Source organism: Geotrypetes seraphini, chromosome 3, assembly GCF_902459505.1.
Source record: "Geotrypetes seraphini chromosome 3, aGeoSer1.1, whole genome shotgun sequence".
NCBI classification, from domain to species: Eukaryota; Metazoa; Chordata; class Amphibia; order Gymnophiona; family Dermophiidae; genus Geotrypetes; species Geotrypetes seraphini.
This window is the reverse complement of record NC_047086.1, coordinates 306,287,767-306,309,701: the sequence shown is the minus strand read 5'-3', so window position 1 is coordinate 306,309,701 and position 21,935 is coordinate 306,287,767. Positions and strand designations below refer to the sequence as shown.

The window sequence follows — 21,935 nt, the reverse complement described above, 5'->3', positions numbered from 1 at the left end:
AAAGGACCCCTAAGAAAGGATTTTGAAAAATTAACACTAAAAATTAACCCATTAGAATTAACACCATATATAGCTTTATGGACCATACAAGCAATCTTAAAAAATATTTCCCCCCCCCAATGGTTACCAATATAACTCTTTCAAAAGTGGACCAGCCCTCTCAAATTTGTTTATATGAAAAAGCAGTCTAATTGCCATATTCTGTAATAGCGGTAGTCTATTTCAGAATACTAATGAAGTCAGCACTGGTGTGCTCAAATGTAGGTGTGCCCTCTTATGCCATGTTAATAGCATGTGTATGTTCGAACAGCTAGGTTCACTTTGTGATGCGTACAGTCTTTGGTATTCTATAAAGTATGAACTTAACTAGGAGACATGCTTATGGCCTGTCCATGCTGCGCCCATATGTTCCCTTCGCAGTTAGAAGTATGGGGGTAATAATAAAAAAAAAAAACCGTCTAAAAAGTGTCCTAAATGGCTACTTGGACGATCAAAAAGCCTGATCGTTCAAGTACCCATAACCAAAGCTGATTTTTAGACGTATCTAAAAACAGCTTAGGCCTTTCCCCTGCCACTAAACGCACAGAGAGAAAAGAGGTGTGTTTAGAGGAGGGGAAAGGGCGGGCAGTGGGCGGGAGGTGGGCCGACCTACACCTAGGCGTACAACAGGTATAACCAAAACATTTACAGGTTGCCTAGTCGGCACTTAGACCTTTTTGACTTAGAAGTACTCAAACCAGGTCTAAGTGCCGAAAAAGGGGCCGCTGAGCTGATGGCCGCTGGCGCCATCAGTTCAGCGGCCCGGCAACCTACCCACCGCAAGCATTGCGGCAGGAGAGATGCCTCATCTCCCCTACCGCAATGCCATCACTCCTCTACCCGAACTGCCGCGACCCACGGTAGGAGAGATGCCCTATCTCTCCTGCTGCGGGTCGCGGTAGTTCCGGTAGAAGAGTGATGGCATTGCGGTAGGGCAGATGAGGCATCCCTCCTGCCACGATCCATCACCCCTCCCCCTCGCAATTAACATCGGGCCAGGAGAGAGCCCAAGCTCTCCTGGCCCGCAGCGACCCCCGAATCGAGTGGGCCCAGGCTCTCCTGGCCTGCGGCGACCCGCCCCCCCCCCCGCCGCTACTTGAATGGGCCAGGAGGGAGCCCAAACCCTCCTGGCCCTGGCGACCCCCCCGCCGCTACTCGTTCGGGCCAGGAGGGAGCCCAAACCCTCCTGGCCCTGGCGACCCCCCCCCCCCGACGCTACTCGTGCGGGCCAGGAGGGAGCCCAAACCCTCCTGGCCCCGGCGACCCCCTACCCCTACCCTGCATTACAAAATGGGCAGGATGGATCCCAGGCCCTCCTGCCCACGACGCAACTACCACTCCTCCCAACGACCGCCCCCCCCCAGAACCTCCGATTACCCCCCAGCCGACTCGCGACCCCCCGGCCGACCCCACGACCACCCCACCCCCACCCCCCTTCCCCGTACCTTGTTTCAGGTGGCCAGACAGACGGGTGCCAAACCTGCCTGTCCGGCAGGCAGCCAACGGCAGAATGGGGCCGGATTGGCCCAGCCATCCCAAAGCCCTGCCCACAGGTGGGGAGGTCGCCAGGGCCAGGAGGGTTTGGGCTCCCTCCTGGCCCATTCATGCAGCGGCGGGGGGGGGGGGGGAGGTCGCCGGGGCCAAGAGACCTTGGGCTCTCTCCTGGCCCGATGTGAATCGGCGGGGCAAGAGGGCTTGGGCTCCCTCTTGCCCCGATATGTCGGGGATGCCGCGGTTGGCCGGGTCAAGAGGGCTTGAGCTCCCTCTTGCTCTGATGTTGTCGGTGGGGGGTGGGGTCACAGTTCGACATGGCAGGAAGGCTTGCGTACCCTCCTGCCTGGATCGTTGTGTGTGTGTGTGGGGGGGGGTTCTGTAACTGGTGTTGTTTTTGACAAACACCGGTTACAGAATCCAGCTTTTAGGCGAAGGTCTGGCTCCTCCTTCGCCTAAAAGCCCTTCTCTGTTGGACGTTTGTGGCTTAAGCGTTTTTTTGTTTCATTATGGCTGAAAAGTATAGACGTGGTGTGGGTGTACTTTTAGACGTAGTGGTGATTGGACGTTTAGGCAGAGGAAGGCCATAATCAAAACAAGGATGTTTGGTTTGGTTATGGACCCTTTCCCTGCTTCTGCGTTGAATGTTTAAGGACTTAGGCCAAAAGGGGACTTAGATGCCCCTCCACAGCACTTAGGGTGTTATCTTAGAGAATAGTGCCTAATGCACGTGGGTGCCTGTCAATTTGATGGCACCTTTGATGCAAGAAAGTGGCGTAGAAGATGCCAGTTTGTAGAATTGCTTCTTATCCTGAAACCTGTGCTAGACCTATATCTGTAACCTATTTACCAAGCTATCAATTACTTTTCCTGAAGATATTAAGTTGAGGGAAGTTGAAGTAAATCTGTAGAAGGCAGGAATTGAGCAGGTCTCCATGAATTCATCTATGTGCAAGAAACATATCAGCTTGAATACATTAAAGATTAATCATTTGGAGAATCTAATTAAAAGATTCTCTTCCTGGTAGTGGGGACTCTGTGTTCGCAACCGAACCACCTCCCCCAACCCTCCCTCGTCCCTTGCTAGATTTATCTTCGTTTCCTGAAATTACTGAAGAGGAAACTGCACATTTTCTCTTCTCCTCCAAATTCACCACCTGTTCCTCTGATCCCATCCCTACCTATTTATTTACCACTATTTATCCTATTGTCATCCCCTCTATCTATTATATCCTCCACCTATCATGCTCCACTGCAACTGTGCCTGACACCTTCAAACATGCTGTTGTTACACCAGTCCTCAAAACACCCTCACTGTACTGTTGCTTCCCTTCCAACTATCGTCATGTTTCCCTCCTCCCCTTTTTATCAAAGCTATTTGAAAGTGCTGTTCACCACCACTGTCATGACTTTCTTCCATCTCAAGCTATCCTTGACTCACTTCAATCGGGCTTTCACCCTCTTCATTCTACAGAAACTGCCTTTACGAAAGTGTCCAATGATCTGCTCATGGAAAAATCCAAAGGCCTCTAATCCATCCTCTTCCTTCTTGATCTATCCACAACTTTTGACATGGTAAATCACCACCTACTAATCGATACATTGTCTTCTCTTGGATTTCAGGGCTGTGTTATTGTATGATTTTTTTCCTATCTTTCCCATTGCACCTTTAGGGTATGCTGTGGTGGAAATTCTTCCATTGCTATCCCGCTAATTGGCCATTTTTGATTCAATTTTCACACAAACGCTTATGCTTGTTATCAAAATCATTCTGATTAATCAGATGTTATCAAGGAATTACCAGAAATGTTATGAAATTACAAGTAATTATACTTTTCAGACACAATTATGTTCAGTTAGTAGCTTAAATTATGTTAATTGAGTCTCGAGATAATGCGGTATACAAACCTAAGGATTAGATTAGATTAGATTAGATTTCACCATGTGATGCAGGACTTTTGCATACCACTGTATCTTTTGGCATTAACCCTATACCATTTTTGTCATCTTCCTCTGAACCACCTTATTTTCAAAACAGAAAAATGTTCAGATAAACATTTTTCTCGCCAAGCCATTCCAAAATATTTTTGAAACCTATTTTCTAGATGAATTTATATGCTGTTCATCTGCAGTTTGTCTAAACCAAGGGGGCATGTTAAATGCGTAGTTTGGGTGGAATTAGGGCAGGCTTATAACTTGGACAACATTACTCTCTACTCTTTCCTTACATTACAACCTTGTTTGCACGTTATTCTGCCATAATCAAACATTTTAGAATACGTCCAAGGCACAATTTGGACGTCTGGGGCAAGATCTGTTTTAACAACGAATAAGTGTCAAAAAGGTGCCCAAACTGACCAGATGATCACTGGAGAGATGTAAGCATGAACCCCCCCACTCCCCCAGTAGTCACTGATCCCCTCCCACCCCAAAGTTGTGAATGAAACAGTACATATCTGCCTGTATGACAGCTTCAGATGTTATGGCCAGTCCTAGTGGAGCAGTGAGCAGGTTCCTGGAGTAGCCTAGTGGGAGCCCCCATAGAGATCAAGACACGGACCCATTACACTTACGGTAGAATTTATAAGCCTTCCAAACCCCATCCTAATACCACTGTATCCACATACAGGTGTCACCTGCAGGCATAAGGGCTATTGATATGGTGTACAGTGGGGTGCAGTGGGTTTTTATGAGGGGGGATGGAGAGCTCACTATACAATATAAGGGGGCTATGGTACGATGTTTACCTGTATCCTTTATGTGAGGTTCACTGCAGTGTCCCCTAAGGTGCTCCACTGCTCTGCTGGGATGTCTATGTGGCCAGTCTACTAAGAATGTTCTCTGCATTTTTGTTTTGGCCATTTTTTTAATGGTTCAAAAAGATAGATGCCCTGAGCAAAAACACTCCATTTTTGAAAAAACAAGATAGATGTTTTGCAGTTTTGAAAATAGGCATGTCTTGTACTGGAGTTTTGTGTGTGTTCTGCAAAATGTCTAAACTCAGATTTAGACGTCATATTGAAAATGCCCCTCTTTATGTCCTTGGAGAGATATTGCCTTCAAAACTGGACACAATACTCCAAATGGGGCTTCAACAACTTGTACAGTGGCATCAACACCTTCTTTCTTCTGCTGGTTATGCTTCTCTCTATACAGCGAGACCAGGAAACCTGCAACAAACATGATGCCAGCTGTGGAAAACATGAGAGAATATATAACCCAGCTTCACGGGGAGAACATCTTTAAACTCACCAGAGATTTTTACCAACTGATTTTCCCACCAAAATTCAAATTGGTGACCAATGGACTACACTGCTCCCAATCAGGTCAATGAACCCATTATTTACAAAGACTAACTGCAGACCTCACAGCGTTACCCTGAAGAAAGCCACAGCATGATGGCTAAAACATCAGTTTCTACTTGACAAGATGCAGTGAGACCTGGAAACCTGCAACAAACAGAAGCCCTCAATGCTGCCACTGCTGACACAAACCTTAAACTAGGGCCCATTTTTGACCATCTCTCAAAATACAAAAAAATGCTATTTATTTTCACAGTGCTATTGGATATAAAATTAACCTATCAGAAAAGGTAGTAGTTGTGTACTGTTTTTCCAATGATACTCTGAGAACTGAATCATAGTTGTGCTCAAAATTGCAGTCCAAATCTAAAATCACAAAAGTTATTCTAGCACACATAAAAATATTTCTTTTGTGTGGCCATATATGAGAAATAAAGGTAAGACTGCCATATGTCCTGGATGGGTGTTTTATAAACTCATATTATTTGTAGAACAAAAAAATTATGGCCAGTTATTTGCTGCAATATTTAAAATGAGCCCCATAAACCTGGAAGAGCAGATAAAAGCAAACTTGGCTAGTCTACAAAAGGGCTCTTAAAATTCTATATACTGATTTATGAACATAATGAAAATAAAAATTGAATATGGCTCACTGTTCAACACTGCAAATATGTGGATGGAAATAAAGAAGTTAAATCATAAAGAATGGCAACAAACGAGGGGCCGATGAAAAGTTCTCATCCGAACCAAGAAGAGAATGATGTGGAGCTATGAAACTTAAGCGTGTCAAGAAAAGTGTGCAATAACTTGTTTCACGGCTCCATATCATTCTCTTCTTGGTTGGGCTGAAAGCTTTTCAGCAGTCCCTCATACTAGACAACTTTTAAAAAAAATAGATTCAATTATTCATTTTCAGAGCATCAATGACTTTGATTAAGCATTATTAATCACTGTATCTACTTTCCAATCATAATACAACTTAAATTAAACTCATTCAAAACAACTAAGTGAGCAGTAAAGGTCCATTTGAACTTAGCTATGAATCCTTGCAATGCATGCAATTCCATTTTTTTGGATTTTTATTCAAATAACGGATAAGTTCTTTGAATAAAAATAATGGATTAAAATGCAGCAGCTGCTTTCTCTGCCAAGTCAACATTTGCTAGTTCTGTGACAGAATACAATCAATAGCTTGGGAAGATAAGATTTAGTAAATGGATTCTACATCCAGTAAATTGAACAATACAGTCTCATAAACAGGTCATTGACACATAAAAAAAAAACTTTCACCCGTGCAAATGATAAACTGGGTACAATGCAGCAGGTGTCCATTTTCTAACCTGCAACTTAGCCTAACAGTCCTGCTCTTCACAGCCAAATTTGTTAACCACCTGCTGTTTGCTCTAGGTTTAGTTGGGACTTAAAGCTTCTCAGTTCACAATGGCAAGGGCTTGGATGAGTAGTTTTAGGAAGGGGTAGTCCATGGGGGATGCAGAGGAATGGGAGTGCATTTAAGAGAGATTCATTGTGGTGTCTCATTTGCATATGTCAGTAGGGGCTGAGAAGCACAGAAGAGGGGGTCATGTGAAAAATACAGAGTCTCATAATGGTAGGATCAGCCCTAGTTGTTTTCTGACAAAGCTGCTTTCAAAGTGGTCCATTCTGGTGTTGACCCCAGATATTCAATGCTGGGCCATTTCCAGTGACCATTACTGAAGATCCAGGTTTTCTTGGCCAGTGCTAACTTACTGGCTAAGCGAAAATTTAGTGCTGACCAGTTAAGTTAATAGCAGGTAAAGTACACCTGCTATTTATGCAGTCTGATTTGCCCGCTAAACTTAGCCAGTCAGTGCTGAAATTGCTGGTTAGCTTTTCATCACTGGCCACAAATATTCAGCAGAGATAACGGTTATCTCGAGCTGAATATTTGCAGTTAGGTGCTGAAATGCTATTTAACCAGTCAGCGGCTGTTTTTGGCCAGTTAAACAGCTTTGAATACGGGGGGATTGTGCTTTGTTTAAAACCGCTGACCCTGTGAAAATGCAGGTGTTTGTAGTTTACCAATTTTGGTGATGTTGCTTCAACCAACGTTGGTTTGTCCATTTTCTGGTTCGGCTGTTCACCTCACTGGACATAAAGAACAATTTCTAATTTGCCCTTTTGTTACCAGGAAATTCAGCATCCAATCAGAGAGACCTCTTCCAAAAGCTGCATGTTTCTATGAAGATTCAATAAAACCAGAACATATCTTAAAAAATCCTAATAGAAAAATGAAAGGCCTGCACTCTGAAGTCTCCACTCTAACACATAATAAGTAAAAACAGGGGCACAGAAGAAAATTCTAGAGTAGCAAATTGTGAACAGATAATAGGTGAGGGGAAGACATTGAGGAGTGAATGCTATGAAATGAGCAAAGGTGCTTGAGGCATATGGGGGGAGAGGAATAAGATACAGGGAAGAATATACAAGTGGGGTCACTAGAGAAAAGAATTAAAAGAGACATGGCCTCAGTATGATGGAGAGAGGAAGAAAGCAAGAGAAGAGGAATGCTGAAGAAGAAAATTGAGGGAAGGAGGAGAGAGATGTGCGTGAGAGAAAAAGAAGTGTGAGGGAAATGTGATAAATTTTGTGAAATGGGGACTCAGGAGGTAATATCTTCTGGAGAGAAGGGTGAGAAGTAAAGAACATGGGGGGAGGGGAGAAGTAAGAAGAGTAGAAGGAAGCAGGTGATAAGGAAAGAGTGAAGAAATTATGACAATGGGGCAGAGTGGAGAGAGGGAGGAGAAGAGTAGGGACAAAGGGGAGAGGGAAAGAGTATTTAGAAGTAGTGAGGAAGGGAATTATGCAAAAGTAGAGAAGACTGGAATCAGAGAGAAAGGGAGCAAGTGCAAAGAGGAAGAAAGACTGGAAAGAATACTCATTAAGGGGAAAATGATGTCTAGAATGAGCACTTGTGAAGGGGAAAGAATCCAGAGATCGAAGAAGAAGATAAGAAAGGAGAGTCGGGGGGTGGGGGGGAGGTGGCAAAGGAGAAGTTAAGCAATATGAAGAGACAAGGGACCATGGAAGGAATAAAATAATGTGAAAAAAGGGAGATGAGTTGAAAGAGGGGACTGGAAAGAGATGGAAAGATTAAGAAAAAGAAGAAAAGGGCTGAATGCCAGGAGGGATTGTATGAAAGGGGTGGTGCTGGTGAGGGAATGAGAGTCAGGGGAAGGTTGCTGAAGGCTAGGCAGGGGTGAATACAGAGGATGGCAACTGAGGTCTAGAGAGAGGTCATAAAAAGAGAGAGATGGAAGGTAAATTAGAGGTAAAAAAAGACAGATGATGACAGAAAAGATGAATGAGGTATAAAATCTAGTTATGAATACAGAAGCAGAGAAGACAGAAATTCAGAAAAAAGATGAAAGGGGAAAATCTGTATGAATTCTAAAGAAGAAAAGAAAAATAGGAGGAGAGAGAAATTAGAGCAGGGGTGCCCAAAAGGTTGATCGTGATTGACCAGTAGATCGCAAGGGTAATGCGAGTCGATAGCAGACTCACAATGCCTTTGCATTCTCCCTGCTTCCCCGACGTCACAAAAGCCAGGCACGTGCAGCCACTGCACAAGCACCGGGCCCACATGCCGTTGCGGCATCAGGGGGGCAGGGAGAAAGAAAGAAAGGGGACAGAGAGAGAGAAAGAAAGACAGGCAGACAGAAAGAAAGGTGGTGCAGGGAAAAAGAAAGACAGGCAAACAGAAAGAAAGAAAGAAGGGGCAGGGAGAGAGAGAGAAAGAAAGAAAGGGGAGGGGTAGGGAGAGAGGAAAAAAAAGTTGGACTTATGGAGGGACAGAGAGAGATGTTGGTTGTGGAATGGGATGAGGTCTGGAGGAGAGGAAGCATGCAGGAGGCAGAAAGAAGGGAAGAAATATTGGATGAACAGTCAGAAGGAAGTGCAATCAGAGACTCATGAAATCACCAGACAACAAAGGTAGGAAAAATTATTTTATTTTCAATTTAGTGATCAAAATGTGTCCGTTTTGAGAATTTATATCTGTTGTCTATATTTTGCACTATGGCCTCTTTTTATTAAACTGCAATAGCAGTTTTTAGCGCAGGGAGCCTATGAGCATCGGGAGCAGCATGGGGCATTCTGCGCAGCTCTCTGCGCTAAAAACCGCTATTGCGGTTTAGTAAAAGGGGAGGGAGTATACTTGTCTCTTTTTGTATAGTTGTTACTAAGATGGCATTGCATATTTTTAAGGCATCTGCCTTGACCTCTTTGAAAAAAACACCGAATATAAATTAAAATTAACATTTTTTCTGTGTACAGTGTGCTTTGTGTTTTTTTTTAATTGTATTGTTGGTAGATCATTTTGATTTGGTCATTTTAAAAGTAGCTCGCAAGCCAAGAAAGTGTGGGCACCCCTGAGTTAGAAAGATTCTGAGAAAGAACTTATATCAGAAAAGTGGGGGAGAGTAGCACCACCTGAACAGAAAAATAAACTGCTCAGATAATAAAGGTAGGAAACATTTTTTAGGAATTAGAATATGTCAGTTTTGGGGAATATCTGGTTCATTTACTATATTTTTGCAAAAGTACAGGAAGAAATGCATTTATGTTTCTTTTTTTAGTCTGGCTTTTTATTGATGGGAAAGGAGGCAGGGTTTGCTTCTCATTTGTGGTTCCTTATTCTGTATAGGTACAGATTTGTCTGTTTTTTGCTTGTGTGACCAAGGTAAAGCACTCAGCTACTATGCATTTTCCATGAAGAGATTTGTAGCAGTTAGATTTGTTTGTGGAAAGGAGATTAGTATCCAAGAAAAAGATCTGGGTGTCTTTGTAGACAATATGTTGAAACTTTCCGCCCAATGTGCAGTGGTGGCCAAAAAAGCAAACAAGAAGTTAGGAATTATTAAAAAAGGGATGGTTAACAGGACTAAGAATGTTATAATGTCTCTGCATTTCTCCATGGTGCGACCTCATCTTGAGTATTGCATTCAATTTTGGTCGCCTCATCTCAAAAAAGATATAGCGGAACTAGAAAAGGTTTAAAGAAGAACGACCAAGAAGATAAAGGGGATGGAACGCCTCTTGTATGAGGAAAGACTAAAAAGATTAAGGTTCTTCAGCTTGGAAAAGAGATGGCTGAGGGGAGATATGATTGAAGTCTACAAAATCCTGAGTCAAACAGGTACAAATGGATCGATTTTTAACTCCTTCAAAATGTGCAAAGACTTAATGAAGTTACAGGGAAATACATTTAAAACCAATAAGAGGAAATATTTTTTTAACTCAGAGAACAGTTAAGCTCTGAAACACATTGCCAGAGGTTGTGGTAAGAGCAGTTAATGTAGCTGGTTTTAAGAAAGGTCTGGACAATTTCCTGGAAGAAAAGTCCATAGTCTGTTACTGAGACAGACATGGGGGAAGCCACTGTTTGCCCTGGATCAGTAACCAGGTACTAGTGACCCAGATTGGCTACTGTGAAGATGAGCTACTAGGCTGGATGGACCATTGGTCTGACCCAGTAAGGCTATTCTTATGTTCTTATGTACCATGAGGTTTATTGATGCTCTAGGACCTAGTGTACTATTTGCACTGTTGCTTTTTCATAAGTGGATTGTTTTGATATTGGAAGTTTGCTATACAGGCTTTGTTTAAGGGTTTTGTGGTAGTTCAATAACATATCTGGAATTGGAAGCAGAATGTTACTGCTATTCTTGATGTGATACAAAGTCTAACATATAGCATAGTTACTCCCCTGTAGCAGGTGTTATCCAAAGACAGCAGATATTCTCATGTCTGGGTGACATCATTCATGGAACCCGGCACAGACAGCCTAAAAGTGTACTGTGACTTTAAAAATCTTAAGACCACCCTCACCACGTGCATGCCAGTACCTTCCCGCCTGATTTAAGGCAGCTTTGAAATGTTTTCTGTTCAAAGACGCCTTTGTGCACTGATGTTAGTCCTCCGTCCCCAAACAAGTAAATGGCAGCCATGAAGAAGCTCTTCCCTCTTCCTCTTGTTCTTACCTCTTTATGTTCTCTTCTCTTGATTTTATTGTAATTCAGCCCTCTCCCTCTTGTTTATTTGTATGTCCATCTTTGTCCATGTAATCTGTTTATCTTTTTTAAATTTAATTTTGTACACCCCCATTTTATATTGTATATCGCCTAGAATCCAGGATAGGCGATTAATCAAATTTTTATTAAACAAAGATGATGTCAATTCACAGGACCATCAGTTCAGTAACAAAGCTAAGAAGCCAAGTAGAGGAGGTGGGAGGATTGTGAGAATATCCATCTACTATCCTCGGATAACATCTGCTAAAGGTGAGCAACTATGCTTATCCAAGGACAAGCAGGCAGCATTTTCTCACACGTGGGACTCCCTAGCTACCAGGATCATGCCTCTGAAAGAAGGTTAATGACCAAAAATGTACTATCATACTCTACATTACTATACCCATAAGAACATAAGAATAGCCTTACTGGGTCAGACCAATGGTCCAGCTAGCCCATTTTCCAGTCTTCGTGGAGGCCAATCCAAGGCACAAATGCCTGGCAAAATCCCAAATAGTAGCAGCATTCCATGCTACCGTCCCATGTCTGTCCCAATAGCAGACTATAGACATTTTCTCTACTTTATTATGTAAACCCTATTATACCTTTTATGTATACCCTGTTATGTTTTATTATGTATGTAAATTTGTAACCTGTTCGGAGCTCTTCTGGGAGGAAGGGATATAAATCCAAATAAATAAATAACTATCATAAGCCTGGCGAAACCAAAAAGGATGGAAGAAAGTTGGCATCTAAGTGGAGAATAAATTTTGTATAACTGCCTGGCCAAACAATAGTGAGATGTGAAGGTATGAATTGAGCACCAGGTGGCTGCTTTAAAAATGTTCTCAATGGAAGTGGAATGTAGATGAGTTACCGAAGTCATCATTGTTCAAACTTTATGAGCAGTGACACAGTCTTCAAGTGTCAGTCCAGCCAAAACATAGCAGAAGGAGATACAATCTGCTAACCATGTGGAGATGGTTCTCTTAGTGACAGGAGATCCAAGCTTGTTCAGATCGAAAGACAGAAACAGCTGAGTGGAAGTTCTGTGAGTTTTGGTGCAATCCAAGTAATAAGCAAGAGCACATTTAGAGATGAATCCTTAAAGAATTGCCTTCCACCAGTGTATCCTCTACACCATTTTTTTCTGAAAGCATCCCTCTTGAAAAGCTGTATAATACGTTATACACATAGCAAGTTTCAAAGCAAAAGCACAGACTTTGTGCAAAGCCTGAATGTATAAAGTAGGTGCAGTCATTGGCTTTATGTAAACAGTTTGAAAATTGTCCATTATGTTACGCAAAGGAATTTGCCAGGTAACCAAGAAGCTACCTAAGTTAAATTCCCTGAGTTGAAAATCTAATCCAGTGTTTCTCAACTCGGTCATGGAGTACCCCTTGCCAGTCAGATTTTCAGGAAATCCACAATGAATATGCATAAACTTAATTTGCATATATTGCCTCAATTATATGCAAATTTATTTCATGCATTTTCATTGTGAATATCTTGAAAATCTGACTGGCGAGGGGGTACTCGAGTTAAGAAACACTGATCTAATCCTTCAGTGTGACTGCTCTATTCTTGTAGCTCTCTGTTAATAATGTAAAATACTTTAAGATGTTCAATTCGGAACAGCTGTCAAAGTCTCCAGTATTCAAATTCTGAATGATAACTCTTTAAAATTATTAGGAAAACCTCAGCCTCACCACTCCACCACTCAATATGCCTTAGTAGCGGGAAGAATTACGTGGTTCTCATCACCGGCTTTCAATTACATATGTTCTGCTGTGTTTAAATACCGTTTCTTTTACTTATTTATAAACTCTAATAAAACTATAATTTAGCCATTAAATAATTTAAGCCACTTATCTTCGGAAAGAGCGGAAGGTCCCCCCGCTCCCAGACCTGGCCAAAAGGAATGAAGGTCCCACTGCTGCAACACAAGGCACAGAAACGGAGCAACAAGACAGAGTGAGACGCGACCTCCTGAGCCCCCAGGTAGGCTGAGTAGGAGAAGCGGGTCCCCGCCACCCAAATGCACCTTTCAGGAAGGCCCGGGAAGCACATCCCATCTACCTTTGTAATTGCCCCAGCTGGAAAAAGCGAAGAGGCCAAATCCTCCTTCATAACTGACTGGAAAGAAAATGAAATCCTTGTAGAGCACAGGAGACAGAAAGAAAGACAGATAGACAGGGGCCAGTGAGAGAGACAGAAAGAAAGCCAGACAGGGGGCAAGGAGAGGCCAAATCCTCCTTCATAACTGACTGGAAAGAAAATGAAATCCTTGTAGAGCACAGGAGACAGAAAGAAAGACAGACAGACAGGGGCCAGTGAGAGAGACAGAAAGAAAGCCAGACAGGGGGCAAGGAGAGACAGAAAGAAAGAAAGACAGACAGACAAGGGGCCAGGGAGAGAGAGAGACAGAAAGAAAGAAAGACAGACAGACAGGGGACCCGGGAGAGAGACAGAAAGAAAGATAGACAGACAGACAAGGGGCCAGGGAGAGAGACAGAAAGAAAGACAGACAGACAGACAGACAAGGGGCCAGGGAGAAAGATAGGGAGAAAGGGTCCAGGGAGAGAGAAAGAAAAACAGACAGACAAAAAGAAAGGGGGCAGGGAGAAAGAAAAACAGGCAGACAGAAAGGGGGCAGGGAGAGGGAAAGAAAGGGGGTCAGGGAGACAGAAAGACAGAAAGAAATGGGGGCAGGGAGAGAGAAAGAAACGCCTCAGCGCCCAGTTGTATTAAAAGTCTACACATCCATTCTAGCACCCGTTAATGTAACGGGCTTAAACACTATCTTGCCTGCATCTCGGGGATCTGTGCATCCCATCTACCTCCGCAATTGCCCCAACTGGAAAATGCAAAAAACCCCAAATCTTCTTCCCAACCGACTGGAAAGGAAATGAAATCCTTACAGATCACGGGAGACAGAAAAAAAAACCCAAAAGAAATACAGACAGGGGGCCAGGGAGAGAGAAAGAAAGACAGACAGACAAGGGGCAAGGGAGAGAGACAGAAAGAAAGACAGACAGACAGGGGGACAGAGACAAAAAGAAAGAAAGAAAGACAGACAGGGGGCCAGTGAGAGAGACAGAAAGACAGACAGACAAGGGGAAGGGAGAGAGACAGAAAGAAAGGGGCAGGGAGAGAGACAGAAAAAAAGAAAGACAGGGGGCAGAGAGAGAGAGAGAGAGAGAGACAAAAAGACAGACAGACAGACAGGGGGGCAGGGAGAGAGACAGAAAGAAAGAAAGACAGACAGACAGGGGGGCAGGGAGAGAGACAGACAGAAACAAAGAAAGGGGGGCAGGGAGAGAGAACGAAAGACAGACAGAAAGAAACAGGGCAAGGAGAGAGAAAGAAAGAAATGGGGGCAGGGAGATAGAAAGAAATGCCTCAGAGCCCCATTGTGCTAAAAGTCTACACATCTATTCTAGCACCCGTTAATTTAAGGGGCTTAAACACTATCTTGCCTGCATCTCGAGGATTGCACATCCCATCTACCTCCACAATTTCCCCAGCTGGAAATGCAAAAAAGCCGAATCATCCCTCCCAACCAACTGGAAAGGAAATGAAATCCTTGCAGAGCACAGGATACAGAAAAAAAGAAAGAAAGACAGACAGGTTGGGCAGGGAGAAAGACAGAAAGAAAGACAGACAGGAGGGCAGGGAGAAAGAAAGACAGAAACAAAGAAAGGGGGGCAAGGAGAGAGAAAGAAAGACAGACAGACAGAAAGAAAGGGGGGCAGGGAGAGAGAAAGAAAGAAACACCACAGCGCCCCATTGTGCTAAGTCTATGCATCTATTCTAGCACCCGTTAATGTAACGGGCTTAAACACTAGTATCAACTAAATTTGAAAAATGTTTTCTAATACAGCCCTAATCACCAGGGCTATGGATTCAAAGATGGAAGATAATTTTGGGGCTGTGGAGTTAGAGTCGGAGTCTTTGAAAATGTGCTGACTCCAACTCCTAATGGAGTTAAATTGGATGTCATGCAAATATTATAATGATAAAATTTCTTATTTCACAGATAATAATTTGATTAACCCATTTGTTTAAGATGTTTTACTATAAGAATATATTTTCTTTGATAAATTACAAAATGTAATATATTTTATGATCTTTATATTAGTGAAAGTGGTTCTGTTCCCGTAAACTCCTATATCGATACAAAAATAAAGGAGTCAGAGTTGGAGTGGAGATAACATAAATAAAGGAGTCAGAAGGCTTTGTGTATCGACTCCACAGCCCTGCTAATCACAGCTCAGTTCAGCTAAAAGTACATATGCACTTTTAGCTGGATCAAATAAGGGCAATTTTCATATGGATAAATGTTCAGGCTTTGAAAATTGCCCTCTAAATTATTCTTGCAGTCATCAGTCTCTATTAGATTCATTGGAGAAAGCAGAATATTCTTACCTTTCTTAGCAGTTTTTCGCCTAGGTCTCCTAACTTCAGTCTCTAAAACAAGAAACAAACATTTTATATCTAGCCAATTTCATACGATACTAATACACTATGACATTTTCATATATCATTTTAACAGCTCTCAGATTTAGAAGATGAAAGAAAGAGAGAAAGAATACAAAGTAGCAGGCATTCTGAGGAATGGAAGATGACCAGTCACTTATATGAGTCATCAAGTTTCAAGCTTTATTTAAAAAAAATTTTACCACTCAATCAAACTTCTAAGTAGTGTACAAATAAGTACTAATAAGGAACAGACAATACAAACTTACATACCATATTTTTTTGCTCCATAAGACGCACTTTTTTTCCACCCCAAAGTGGGTGGAAATCTCGGTGCGTCTTATGAAGCGAAGGAACAATATTTTAATCCCCTGTGCACCAGCTTTTTAAACATCGTCCGCCACTCCCCCCCTGTACAAATGCAAAACATCCCCCCCGCGGCCGCACCACCTTTAAACACCGCCTCGCCGTACAATTGCAACCCCCCCCACGCTGCAGCAGCACCACCTTTTTTAAAACAAATCCCCCTCCGCCGCCGCTGTCATTCCCCGCTGTACCTTTTTCTAGCCTGGTGGGCCAGCATATATCCCTCCCTCGACGGCTCTGTATCAGTTCCCAGCAGCAGGTGCCCAAGTCAAGAGCGCGGCAGTCAGGCCCAAGTTTTACACGCTCACGCTTGGACCCGCGCCGCTTTCTGAATGGCTGCCGGCAGTTCTCGCGGGAAAAACATTAGTAAAGTTTCTCCATCTTTAGGTTTTTCTGGACAATCCTACTGTTGTGTCCCACAACTTAATTATGACCATTAATTTCTGTCCATATTTATAATTCATTATGGCCCTGCTTTACAAAGCTGTGGTAGAGGTTTCTACCAAGGACCGGCATATGTGTTGCTACACTGCAACTGCTATTCAGTTTGTAACTTTGCTCTTTTCTTTTAATTTTGCAGTTAAAAAGCTGTCTGCTTATAATAAATGGCACTCTCTTTATAAATAAAACACTGGCATATCTACTCGCAAACTGCCACCAAAAATAATTACAGAAATGCTGTTATACTTACCTTCAAACCAGCTGCGTCAACATCCACGCAAACAACCCATCTCACTATTGAGTTTCTTAACTCACTGCATCAGGGGTCAAGGATAGAAAGTTCTCTTATCTGCAACAATAAAACTATAACTTGCCACCATGAGAAATGCTTCACACTGCAGTATGAATGTAAAAAAAAACATCAGCACAGTATCTTGCTCAGACTCCCAGGGCACACTATTACCTAGCACATCTGATACCAGCATTTAGGTAAGACACTGTGTTGACATTTTTGATGATCATGCTACACCATGAAGAACTGATTTTGGGCCCCTTTTAAAAAACCACTGTAGCAATTCTCCTTTAGCAAATGTGACACAACTCATTCAATTCCTATGGGTTGCGTCACATTTTCCGCACTGAGTCTCGCTAACACAGCTTTGAAAAAGGGGCCCTTTGACAAGTTACAGTATTATGGTTGAAGGCAAATCCTCAACCCCTGCCTGCTATGGTACATATTAATTTGCATCTGTTATTTATCTGAATGGCCAAGTAGGGAAAATTGGATCTTTTGGAAATCCAATCTGTGTATGCTATTAAACATGGTCACAGAAGTGCCTCCTTTCATTGTGGCTGAAATTATAAATAGGATAATCACATTTGAGGAGGAAAATTTTCAGTCAGGCATTATATCTAGGTACTACTATTAATTATTTCTAGAGCATTACCAGATGTACACAGCGCTGTACAGAGTCACAAAATAGACAGTCCCTGCTCAAAAGAGCTTACAATCTAAACAGACAAGATAGACAAACAGCACAGTTAAAGACTGTTGGAAAAATCCATAACACCATTAGGAGGCAATTAAAGGTGTTTCACAAAAAGCTTGATTAAGTCCACTTTAGGGACAAACTGAGGTGTTTTTACTGATGTATTTTTTCATAGGGCTATTCATTATCTACTTACTTATTTTTGCTGAATTTCACCAGTTTTTGTTTTCGATTAGGTGACTTTTGAAAGGCCAGCATGGGTGGAGCTGGGGCTATTTCTTTCAGTAATTTATCCTCCAGGAGTAGTGGCTATAGATCTTTTATAATTTTTCTCAGTTTTTCCAGCTCTGGGTTCTGACAGCCACCTAATCTAAAACAAAAAGCTGGTGAAAAACACACTCCTAACACAAACTCACAAGGAAGAGAATGGCACACATCCCTCAAATATAACAAGCTGCAAACTATGCCAACACATCGCTATCATCATGCTATGGACGTAGATTAAATGTGTAAATATAAATAAATCTCACATTAGACATATGTGAAAGAATTTCTGGGTCACAATATCATGCAGAAATGAAACAGAAATTCATAAAGCGTTTGACTGTCACATGGCTGACTATGAGCTTGTCTGAGAAAGTATCTGCTGCCTGAGGAATGCTTGTGAGTGCTCCCACCTTTACTCAGACATCAGTTAGTTCTAGTTCTAGGCATGTTCTGAGCTTGTGTGGGCAAGAATAACTTGCTGCATCTAGTGCCAGCAGCTATATAAACCCAATATCAGATAAGTAAATAAATTTGGATGCATTTAAGAACATAAGAACATAAGCATTGCCTCCGCTGGGTCAGACCCGAGGTCCATCGCGCCCAGCAGTCCGCTCATGCGGCGGCCCAACAGGTCCAGGACCTGCACAGTACTCTTCTATCTATACCCTTCTATCCCCTTTTCTAGTAGGAAAATGTCCAATCCTTTCTTGAACCCCAATACCGTACTCTGCCCTATTACGTCCTCTGGAAGCACATTCCAGGTGTCTACCACACGTTGAGTAAAGAAGAACTTCCTAGCATTTGTTTTGAATCTGTCCCCTTTCAACTTCTCCGAATGCCCTCTTCTTTTATTTTTCGAAAGTTTAAAGAATCTGTCCCTGTCTACTCTCTCTATGCCCTTCAAGATCTTGTAAGTCTCTATCATATCCCCTCTAAGTCTCCTCTTCTCCAGGGAAAAGAGTCCCAGTTTCTCCAATCTCTCAGCGTATGAAAGATTTTCCATCCCTTTTATCAGACGTGTCGCCCTCCTCTGAACCCTCTCTAGTAACACCATGTCTTTCTTAAGGTACGGCGACCAATATTGGATGCAGTATTCCAGATGCAGGCGCACCATCGCCCGATACAACGGCAGGATAACTTCTTTCGTTCTGGTAGTAATACCCTTCTTGATTATACCTAGCATTCTATTCGCTCTCTTAGCGGCTGCTGCGCACTGTGCCGTTGGCTTCATTGTCATGTCCAACATTACCCCCAAGTCCCTTTCTTGGGTACTCTCTTTCACTAACATCCCTCCCATCGTATAGTTGTACCTCGGATTTCTGCTTCCCACATGTAATACTTTACATTTCTCAACATTGAACTTCATCTGCCATCTCGTCGCCCATTCTCCTAGTTTGTTCAAGTCCCTTTGCAATTCTTTGCAGTCCTCTTTAGTCCGAGCTCGACTAAATAGTTTGGTGTCGTCTGCAAATTTTATTATCTCACACTTCATCCCTGATTCTAGATCATTTATAAATATATTAAATAGCAGCGGCCCAAGCACCGAGCCCTGCGGGACCCCACTCGTTACCCTCCTCCAGTCCGAGTAGTGGCCCTTCACTCCTACCCTCTGTGTCCTACCCGCCAACCAGTTTCTGATCCATCTATGTACGTCTCCTTCCACCCCATGGTTCTTCAGTTTCCGGAATAGGTGTTCATGGGGCACCTTGTCAAAGGCTTTTTGGAAATCTAGATATATGATGTCTATGGGGTCTCCTTTGTCCATCCGTTTGTTAATTCCTTCGAAGAAGTGCAATAAATTCGTTAGGCACGATCTCCCCTTGCAGAAACCATGTTGGCTGGTTATCAGAAGTTCATTTCTTTCAAAATGTTCATCAATGTTTTCTTTTATCAGTGCTTCCGCCATTTTCCCCGGAACAGAGGTCAGACTCACTGGTCTGTAGTTTCCCGGGTCACCTCTTGATCCCTTTTTAAAGATGGGTATAACATTTGTTATAAAGTTCTATTTGGGTTGCACCATCTTATCTTGTTGCTCATTTTAGATTTTTTTACATGTAAAAAAATATATATAGATCCGGTTGGTTTTATTTTCCCTCAGCGAAAGCTTGCCGCTTTATGAAATTCTTAGATAGGACTCTGGCGTTTCAAGCAGAAGTAATGAATTCATGTTTGAATGCTCTTATTTCTCCAACCCACACTTATTATCAATTTCGGAAAGATCTTAAAACTTATCTATTTAAACAATACAAAACTTAATCGATTTTAAAATTATCATGATAAGTGGATTTTTTAATTATTTTATGGAATAATGTTTACAGTTTATCTATTTTAGTATAAATAATTTGTATTGTGCATATCTAACTTTGAATAAGTTAGGGTCGCATTTTGTTAGTCAGTATTTTTATTGAATTGTGTTATTTTCTTTTATAAGACACTCTTATTTGGGTCTGTATTTTAATTACTTGTTGTAATTACTATTGTGTAAACCGCCAAGAACTGATGGTTTGGCGATATATAAAAATAAACTATTATTATTATAAGTGTAAGTTCACTTTTATTCAAAGCAGTGTTTGAGATTTGCTGTGGTGTATTTTTAAGTTTCCAAATACAGTAGCACGTTTCATTAGTAACTATGTCAACCAGAAGTGGAAAACCCTAAGAAGCTAAAGATGATGTTCCTGGTTTACCAAGTTCACCATTTGAGAAATTCTCAAGGCCAGTTACCAGTGAGTGAATTTTGGCTCATTGAACACTCATCTTTGATTAAAGGGTCTAAGTTGCCTACCTACAGACAAGTCATAAAGTATTTTTTACATCTCCGCCATGATCAGGAAACTATTAAAAAAGCATTTCAAATGAAGAGATCGCCTACAGTGCTGCTGACACTGTCACTGTATTTCAGCAAATGGCCTGTATCAAGACAAAGCCCAGGCAGAACTGTATGCTGAAAGTTATGGCTCTCTGTCATGAATGGAATAGTCTTTCAAAAAAATAAAGATGTGAAAGTGATCCAGGAGGAAAAAGAGGAAACTTTATTATGAAACTGGACACCCTTTTTGATACTGGTGCTCCAGAGGCCTTTCAAACTACAATGAGTTCTCAACTGCTGTCAAGTGAAGACAAGAAAGTTTGACCAAAGAGGTAAAAGACAGACAACCATGTCTGCACATGACAAGATATTTGCAACAAAAGTGGTGATGCAAATGTTTAGACAGGAAATTGAAAAGCGAAAGACTGAAAAACAAAAGGCAAGGTTGCTTAACATTAAAGTATGTGACTGGTGAGATGGATATTGAAAGGAAAAAGTAGTGGTGAGTGCGCAGAATACGGATTCTTTGCACTCACCACTACTTTTTCCTTGGACTATTTTTCTGTGGCGATTCCTACCCCTTTGTTGTTTTTTTGTTTCTTGAAATGAATATTGAAGCAAGAAGTACTGAAGAAAGTGACATGGAGGCAACTGACTTCATAACAATTCAACTTCCTTGGAAAATAATGCTGTGTAATGAAATAACTGCTGCAGCTGACAGACTAAATCTATTAGACAATCAAGCCACTTGTATTGTCTCAGCAGTCAATAAGTCTGGCAATGCAGTGACTGACATCTTGCGACAAACTACGTGCCACAGCAGAATGGTTAATAGACAACAAAGTTCTTCACCCAGAGAGTGGTAAAATCTGGAATGCTCTTCCAGAGGCTGTTATAGGGGAAAGCACTCTTCAGGGATTCAAGACAAGGTTGGATAAGTTCCTACTGGAACAGAACATATGCAGGTAAGGCTAGACTCAAATAGGGCACTGGTCTATGACCTATGGGCCGCCGCGTGAACGGACTGCTAGGCACGATGGACCACTGATCTGACCCAGCAGTGGCAAATCTTATGTTCTTAAGTTCTTCTTATGTTATTGCCACTGTGTAAAGCACTATGCTTAAAAATTATCTCGGAGAATCTCATGAATGACTTGCTATGCTTGAATCTGGTACTCCAGAATACAAAGAAGGCAAACTCCTGGGTATACCAAACTTATCTGATGCTACAGGTATGTCGCAAGCAGATGCATCTTACAAGTCACTTGAACTATGACAGCTGATTGACAATATAATGGCATTGGTCTTCAATACTACTGCTAGCAACAGTGGTAAGAAAGGTGCTGAAAAACTATTGGAAGTTTTAGGAAGTTCTTCTTCACTCAGAGGGCGGTGGACTTCTGGAATGCACTTCCAGGAGAGGTGATAGGACAGAGTACATTATTGGGGTTCAAAAAGGGACTGGATGACTTCCTGAAAGAGAAGAGGATATCAGGGTACAGATAGAGGGTTACTTACGGGACATTAAGTAAATGGGATATAAACATCCTAGGTAAGGAGCACTTACAGGTCATGGACCTGGTGGACCACCGCGGGAGTGGACTGCTGGGCACGATGGACCCCTGGTCTGACCCAGCAAGGGCAATGCTTATGTTCTTATGCTTATGACAAAATTGGTAGGAAGCTCTTCTATTTGGCTTGC

General features: G+C 42.2%; 1 protein-coding gene across 6 annotated transcripts in view; it reads right to left on the bottom strand.

The window, feature by feature from the left end:
• Window positions 1-21,935, bottom strand: part of APLF (aprataxin and PNKP like factor) — a 227,654-nt gene that overhangs the window by 3,987 nt on the left and 201,732 nt on the right. For 2 of the 6 annotated variants that reach the window (XM_033937192.1, XM_033937189.1), the window contains exon 10: window positions 15,311-15,352. In XM_033937192.1, the coding sequence (XP_033793083.1) occupies window positions 15,311-15,352 (42 nt within the window). Of the gene's footprint in view, window positions 1-4,437; window positions 4,722-6,893; window positions 7,051-15,310; window positions 15,353-17,401; window positions 17,523-21,935 lie in introns of those variants that run through there. The other 4 variants (XR_004538758.1, XM_033937190.1, XM_033937191.1 and 1 more) reach the window with 4 other exon arrangements.